General features: G+C 38.5%; 1 protein-coding gene across 1 annotated transcript in view; it reads left to right on the top strand.

Moving 5' to 3' along the window:
- The window catches only part of LOC103267129 (leucine-rich repeat and calponin homology domain-containing protein 1), a gene marked incomplete at its 5' end in the record, with an annotated part of 65,616 nt that overhangs the window by 4,070 nt on the left and 53,352 nt on the right, over nucleotides 1-8,194 (top strand). The window contains 2 exons of the mRNA XM_008064730.1: nucleotides 3,290-3,379; nucleotides 3,484-3,520. Coding sequence (XP_008062921.1) covers nucleotides 3,290-3,379; nucleotides 3,484-3,520 — 127 coding nt within the window. The remainder of the gene's footprint in view (nucleotides 1-3,289; nucleotides 3,380-3,483; nucleotides 3,521-8,194) is intronic.

Below are 8,194 nucleotides of genomic sequence, written 5' to 3'. Positions count from 1 at the left end.
GGCGGGTCTCGAACTCGCGGGCTCAGGCAATCCACTCACCTCAGCCTCCCAAAGGCGCGGGATTACAGGCTGAGCCACCGAGCCCGGCTTTCATTTTCTATGGAAAGAGAGGCGATGATGGTCTTTAAACATGATTATTCATGGTGTTAATTCTCCCTAGTGTTTACATCATGGGGTGGCCTAAATAGGTATGTTCAAAGAACTGAATCCCACATCCTTTAGTGTGAGGGTAGGAAACAGGAGGAGAGCCTGTGTGTGTGTTTATGTGCGTGCCCATGTGTGTGTGTGGTCGTGTGCATGTACGTTTGTGCATGCAGGTACTAACGTGTGGGTATGTATAATTTTAATGAATCGGAAAGTATCATGGCTGGTAGAAAGAGCAGACTTTGAGTCAGCTAGAAACTGTTTCTAAACCCAGCTCCAACATCATTTAACTGGGGTAGGTTATGTGACTTCTCTTCACCCCATTTCCTCATCTATAAGATGGGGTTACACGTGCCTACCTTTTAGGGTTATGAGGATTTTGAAATTATATTTATTAATAAACTGCCAATGGGGAGGTACACTGGCAAAGCCATTCTAGAAGTCATCTTAGCATGTGTCCAAGTTCTGAAAAAATATATAAACCTTTTGAATAAAATAAAAAATTTAACCTAACAGGCAAAAAAAGGCTTGGGGATGGAGGAACAAAGATTTGGGGATGGAGGATGAAGGATGAATATTTTTAACGGCAAATATTTGGGAAAAAAAAATTATCTAACAATTTGGGGATACTTTAAATATTTTATGGTTATTAATAAGATGGACTGTGTTGTGACCAATAAAATGTTTATTGAAGTTTACAGTGATATTATCAGATGTTTATTATGTAATGTCAACTTTTAAAAAGTGATATACTTTTTATATAAATGCACATTTGATCCCTACTATATAGATAGAAGTAGGTTCCAGTTATGCAAGAAACCTAGAAAAAATTAAAACTACAAGGAAATATATTAAGATAGATTTTTTGGAGGTATTTCTAAATTATTGTACTATAGATACTCAGTGGCAAGTACTATTGTTCTTTCATGACCATTTGAAAGCAGGTGGTGCGAAGGATGGGAGGGAACAGTCCAAGATCTGTTGGACTTTCAACAGACCTGAACTCTGGTGTCTCATTATCTGAGATGAGGCACGTGGAAGGGTAGTACATTTGAGGAGGAAGACGTTGGATTCAGTTTAGGACATGTTGAATAGGATTAGAGGTGTCAGGGTAGCAGTGCCCATGGAGATGTTTGGTTCTGGGCTTAGAGACTTAATTTAGAAAATCACTTTTATATATGCTGTATATAAAATGAGGAGCTATATCTATAATAAGAGGATGAGGTGCCCAAGGCAAAAAGCATGTTGTTGGGAAGGAATTGTGAGTCTAAGAGAGAACTTTAAAGACCTGATGTGACAGGGAAAGGACCCGTCTTGAACCCAATCTTTATATTGTTTTCATACTTCTATGTATCACTTTTCTGATAAATTTTTTTCAATGAAGTCTAGATTGATTAATATGTGAGCCCCAAAGCAAAAAAAAGGCCAGCCTAGTTTGGTAAAAATAGCGATGACTTGGTACCCTGGGACAGGAACTCAACTGTGAGATGTGAGTGATCTGGAGAAAATGGCCCCCTGTTCTGGGCCTCAGTTTCTTCATCCTCTCCTGAAAAGGTTGAACTGAAGATCTTAGACTCTTCTCCAGCTCTGAAATGTCTGAGGCAATAAGTTGCGAGTTGCTAAGGATGTTGCAGAAGTCGCTATGGTGGGTGTGTGCCACATTGTGGAAGGAAACATTACTGACTAACGTTCCAAGAAATATGTTATTTGCATCTTTATGGAGTGCTATTTAAAAATGAAATTATGTTGCAAAACTGTTTATGAATTTCATTTCCTCCCTAAAATAATCCACTACTTTGACTGCTTTAGATCTTTATTATAGTATAATACTATAACAAATCTAATTTTATAATATAATAATAATAAAGAAAATACCCAGGTTTTGCTTCTGGCTAAGAAAGGGCTCCTCAACAGGTTGTTTATTTCTAGCTTCTATGGACTGAATATTAGTAATTAAAAAGTGTCCACACGTATTGGGTTTTTTTCTTGTCTCTTATTTCATAGATTCAGGTGGTTTTATTATTTTATTTATTTATTTTAGTGAAGCCATTGATTGTAAGATAAAATTTTAGAGGTTTACCTTTTATGCATCTGAAAATTGTGATCTGGTTTTGCCTTTATCTTGGTTTCTTCTCTCAAAGCCTCCCAATCATTCGTTTGATGGCATTTCCATAGGCATGTGTTATATGAAAGCATGCCAATCCTTTAAAAGGGCATTATGACTTTTATATAACTTACAGAAGTCCAGTACTTACCTGGCAGGGGAGATACCATGATCTTACAGAAATCCATGACTGTATAGATCTTTTTAAAAGATTTGAAATTAAAAACCTTACCTCTTAAAATTACAGAAATTCAGAAGCTATATGTAAGCAATTTTAAAAGTAAAAATGCGTATCAAATTATTTTATGAGTTCTTACTTTTTAAGCGAGAGTCTTAGTGTATATTAGAAAGATCTTTCTATTAAAACCAAATGCCATGGGTATATATATTGTAATGTAATAGTACTCTTACCAAGTTTACTTGCTTCTGTAAATTATTAAAGTTCCAGAATAACATTTGTGTATACTACCTATAAAAAATTTTTATTGTAGATTACTATTATATTGCAAATAAGTTGGATATCAATAGCAGATAGAAAATTCTGTTTGGGCACATGGTGGGAAAATACCATGCAGTTAGATATTTATATTATAAATCTTTCATCATTTAATCCTAAAGATAAATATCATTTTTTAGTGTATTAAAAAATTAAGCTAAATATGACCAATAGAATTTATTAAAAATAAAAAGTTTAGCTAGGTGTGGTGGCTCATGCCTGTAATCTCAGTACTTTGGAAGGCCAAGGCAGGAGGATTTCTTGAGTCCAGGAGTTCAAGACTAGCCTGGGCAACACAGCAAGATCTCATCTTCATACACAAAAATAAAAAAATTAGCCAGGTATAGTAGCATGTGCCTGTAGTTCTAGCTGCTAGGGAGGCTGTGGTAGAAGGATCACCTGAGCCCAGGAGGTCAAGACTGCCACTGCATTTTGGCTTGGGCAGCAGAGTGAGACTCCAATTATAAATAAATAAATAGATAAATAAATAAACAAACAAATAAATATTTAATAAAAATGTTAATACCTTTTTTCCTACCCTTTAGATTAAGCACAGATATTACAGAGAGAAGTGTTTTAAACCTATATCCTATGAGATCAGCCGAAGCCTTAGAATTACAAGATTCTGCACTAAAGTACGTTTACCTTTTATAGCAAAGTATATTTTCTCTTTTTATATGTAAGTATTTATACTTTAAATTTAACTTTATATATATATTTTTCTTTCCTTTTCCTATAGTGGTCAAATACAGCTGGAGACATCTCTGTTGTGTGAGGTAAGGCTGCTCTTGGACTATCCAGAGTTCTGTGTAGTATTTTGCTACAAAATACTGGCCACCATATTCTATAAAAATTTATTAGAGGTTTAAAACTTCTTTATTACAGAGGCCAATATTCAAGTTTGTTCATGGCACATTTTTCAACGTGTTTATATGCTTATCCCTCGTTAATTCTGCTTATCTGTTATGCTTCACCTTCCATTAAAGATGAGAGCTATTTCTCTGAGATGCTCTAAATTTTTTTATATCAGACAGTCTTGCCCAGTCAAGCAATGGCAACTGAGATACATAGGAAATCTACTCTGTGTCAGAACCTGGAGGGAAGACCAATCAATATAGATTTTAGAGCCAAGAATGAAGTCTGTGAATTGGCCAGATGAAAATGTACTAGAAAAGTCCCGATAGACAAGAAAAAAATCATCTGAGGATGTCTAGGAGGATTAAAAGAAGGTTATGAAAAGAAACTGGTGAAGGTATTTGAGGACAGGGTAAGGATGGGTTAGGTAGAGTTACATGAGGTGGCTGTCCAAAAAACAGTTTAAACATAAAACTAGAGATGAGCTTAAAAGGTTTCAAAGAAATACTATGTTATCCAGTCATAAAGAGGTAGGTTTGAACTGGTGATTTGGGAGTGAAATCTAGATTACTACCTTTTTCATCCCTTTTTAGTGAATGGGTTTAGGATGGCTAATTCAGTTACCAAGATTATATACAAACCAATGTATGCACCCCTGAGGTGTCAAAACAATGCCACTGTATTAAAGACATAACAAAGAACTGCAAAAGGAAAAGCCATGGGCCCAAAGTATATGGCTTAATTGTTAAGCTCAGTAACTTGGAATTCTGTTAGGTTTCAGTCTCAAAGACTTGCTAACTCTGGGCAAATCAATTAACCTCTCTAAAACTTTATTTTCAGTAAATTGGGATCATAACAATACTCATTTTATTATTATTATTTTTGAGTTGGAGTCTCACTCTGTCACCTAGACTGGAGTGCAGCGGCACACTCATGGCCACTGCAGCCTCAACCTGCTGGGTTCAGGCAGTCTTTCCTCCTCAACCTTCCAAGTAGCTGGAACTACAGGCTTGCCTCCATGCCTGGCTAATTTTTTTTATTTGTTGTAGAGATGAGGTCTCGCCAAGTTACCCAGGCTGGTCTTGAACTCCTGGGCTCAGGCAACCCTCTCACCTTCGCTTCCCAAAATGCTGGAATTGCAGGTGTGAACCACTGTGCCTGACCTAACAACACCTATTTTAGAGACCAAATGAGAAGATTCAAGAAAGGTCTCATAATACAGGGTGCTTAAATGTTAACTGTTCGTCTATTCCTGTTATTGGTGTGGTCTTTAGAACCAAGGTAGCACCTTTCCCTGGGTGGGGATGTCATTGAATTACCAAGTAATGGTACATTAAGAAGCTTTTATCTACAGGCTGCCCTGGACCCAATTCATCAAACTCTCCATTTGTGATGAGTTTGGTTTCATGCAGACTCATGGTTTTTAGCTTTTTATTTGGAAATAATTTTAAACTTATAAAAGATTGCAAAAACATTACAAGTATCTACAGGTTGCCAAAAATTGCAATGTTGGACCCAGATTTCCAATTATTAAAACTTTTACCATGTTTGCTATATTATTTGTTCTTTCTTTCTCTTTCTTCACACACACATAGTTCTTTTTCTGAAATATTTGAGGGTAAATTTCATACATCATAACGCTTTTACTCCTAAACATTTCAATGTGTTTTTTAAGAATAGGTATTTTATCTTACATAACCACATTTCAGTTACCAACTTTATAAGTTTACATCGACAATTTATTTTTGTCTACTATATCACCCATTCTCCAAATTTTTCAGTTGATCTAATGATGCTCTTCAGAGCATTTTTTTTTCCTTTCAGTGTAAAATCTAGTTTATTGGCAGGTATTACATTTAGTTGTCAGGCATCTATCTATAGCCTCCTTTAATCTGGAATATTTCCATAACCTTTGTTTGGTTTTTATGACCTTGAAATTTTGGAGAACATAATCCTCCCTCTTTTTTTTTTTGAGTTGGAGTCTCACTCTGTCGCCCAGACTGGAGTACAGTGGCTGCTCCTGGCCACCGCAGCCTCGACCTGCTGGGCTCCGGCGATCCTTCCGCCTCAGCCTTCCGAGTAGCTGGAGCTACAGGCATGCGCTACCACACCCGGTTGATTTTTTGATTAATTGTAGAGATGAGGTCTCACTGCCCAGGTGGGTCTCGAACCCGCGGGCTCCGGCAGTCCACTCACCTCAGCCTCCCAAAGGCACGGGATTACAGGCTGAGCCTCCGAGCCCGGCTTCCTCCCTCTTTTTAAATGGAATACTCCTCATGTTGCGTTTGTCTGCTCATGAGTAGGTTGAGGTTCGGCATTTTTATTTGGCATACTGCACAGGTGAAGCTGTGTCCTCCTCAGGTATCACATTTGGGGGGCACAGGATAGCTATCTGTCCCTCAGAGGTGATATTAATCACCCAGTTGATGTATAACCCCATTTCTCCACTGCATAGTTACTGCTTTATTTTTTCCTTACAACTAATAAGGAGTCTGTGAAGAGATAGTTCAAGAGTGTCTTGGTATCTTGTTAGAGACCCATTTTTGACTCTAGTAAAATAGATGGTCATCTTTGCTCAGGAGACACAAAACTTCTAGAAAAAAGATATCTCCACTTCATTTCCATTGTATTATTTTTTATTTTTATTTTTTTGAGTTGGAGTCTCACTCTGTCACCCAGGCTGGAGTGCAGTGGCCGCTCCCGGCCACCGCAGCCTCGACCTGCTGGACTCCGGCAATCCTTCCACCTCAGCCTTCCAAGTAGCTGGAATTACAGGCATGCGCTACCACGCCCGGCTGATTTTTGGATTTATTGTAGAGATGAGGTCTCGCTGCCCAGGAGGGTCTCGAACCCGTGGGTCACCTCAGCCTCCCAAAGGCACGGGATTACAGGCTGAACCACCGAGCCCGGCTCATTTCCATTGTATTATTAAATGGTCATGCCAATAATTTTGTCTTCTATTAAAATGTTACTAGTCTTGATTTTTTAAAAAAGAGGTCTTGCTACATGCCAGGCCATGTACTTTGTATTTTATATATGCTATCATTATTTCATTTCTTCAACAAACATTCAATCATTGTTTACTATATGTCAAGTACCATTCTGGACCCTGAGGAAGTAGCAGTGAAAAAACAAAGGTCCTATGCTTAAGAGTTTACATTCCACATAAGGCATAAGTGAAAGGTAGGAGTTATCATGCCCAGTTTATATAAGTGCAGTACATGAAACTTACGAAGATCAGGTGACTGGCCAGGTTACTTGAGTGGGGCCTGATTCCTCAAACCTTTTCTTAAGAGCAGACCTTGGCAGAAAAAGAGAAGCCATAATATTTAAGTGTTCATGAGCAATACTTCCAGGAAAGTGGGTGGGTATGGAAGGAATAGGGGAGGGGTATATACTAAATATAGATTGAACCTAGTTCATGGTTTTCTCCAGGTCTAGTTTTTAATCTCTTTTTTTTTTGAGTTGAGTTCTCACTCTGTTGTCCAGGCTGGAATGCAGTGGCATGATCATACGATCATGGCTCATGGCAACTTTGACCTCCTGGGCTCAGGTGATCCTTTACCTCAGCCTCCCAAGTAGCTGGGATTATGGGCACGTGCTACCACCCCAGCTAATTTTTTGATTTTTTGGAGAGATGAGGTTTTAATATGTTGCCCAGGCTGATCTCAAATTCTGGGGCTCAAATAATCCACCCACCTCAGCCTCCCAAAGTGCTGGGATTTCAAGGCATGAGCTACTGTACTCAGCCCCATCTCATCTTTTAATCTAAAATAATGTACTGGGTATTTTTTATTGAGGCAATTGTTTAATAGACAATTTATTTATTTATTTATTTTTTTGAGTTGGAGTCTCACTCTGTCTCCCAGACTGGAGTGCAGTGGCCACTCCCAGCCACCGCAGCCTCGACCTGCTGGGCTCCGGCGATCCTTTCGCCTCAGCCTTCCGAGTAGCCGGAATTACAGGCATACGCTACCACGCCCGGCTGATTTTTTGATTTATTGTAGAGATGAGGTCTCGCTGCCTAGGCGGGTCTCAAACCCGCAGGCCCAGGCGATCCACTCACTTCAGCCTCCCAAAGGCGCGGGATTACAGGTTGAGCCACCGAGCCCAGCTTAATAGACAATTTAAATGGCTACTAAGAATTGCTGCTGATATTAAGCATTATGGTGGTTTAGGAAGGAATGTTTAAAATGTTACAGTCCCTGAATATCAGTCCAAGACTGTTTTAATGTAGAACTTCTTCCCATCAGCAAAAGTAAACTGTATCTTTACAGTAAATTTTTTTTTCAAACTGGGTTTTAAAAAATTTACTGATTTCTTTATTTCTCCTGTTGTTTGTCTTTCTCCCCATCACATAGCACAAACACTTCTCAGTTTTACTCAAAGGGGGACCTAACACAGTACCTATCACTTAGTAAGTAGTTGGTGAGGGTTTGTGGATAGAAAGGAAGAAGAAAAGAAAAGAGAAAAGAAATTAGGTGGCAAGGAGTAGGTTTTGGTAAGCAGAATTTCAGTGTCCTGCTCATTTGATGTACGGACTTCTGGGTCTTAACCAACAGCTGGAAACACTCCGTCATTTTATTTTATTTATA

Source organism: Carlito syrichta, unplaced genomic scaffold, assembly GCF_000164805.1.
Source record: "Carlito syrichta isolate Samal-C Ts95f unplaced genomic scaffold, Tarsius_syrichta-2.0.1 Scaffold307978, whole genome shotgun sequence".
NCBI lineage: Eukaryota > Metazoa > Chordata > Mammalia > Primates > Tarsiidae > Carlito > Carlito syrichta.
Note: the sequence above shows the minus strand (reverse complement) of the source record. Positions and strands in the feature narration are given on the sequence as shown.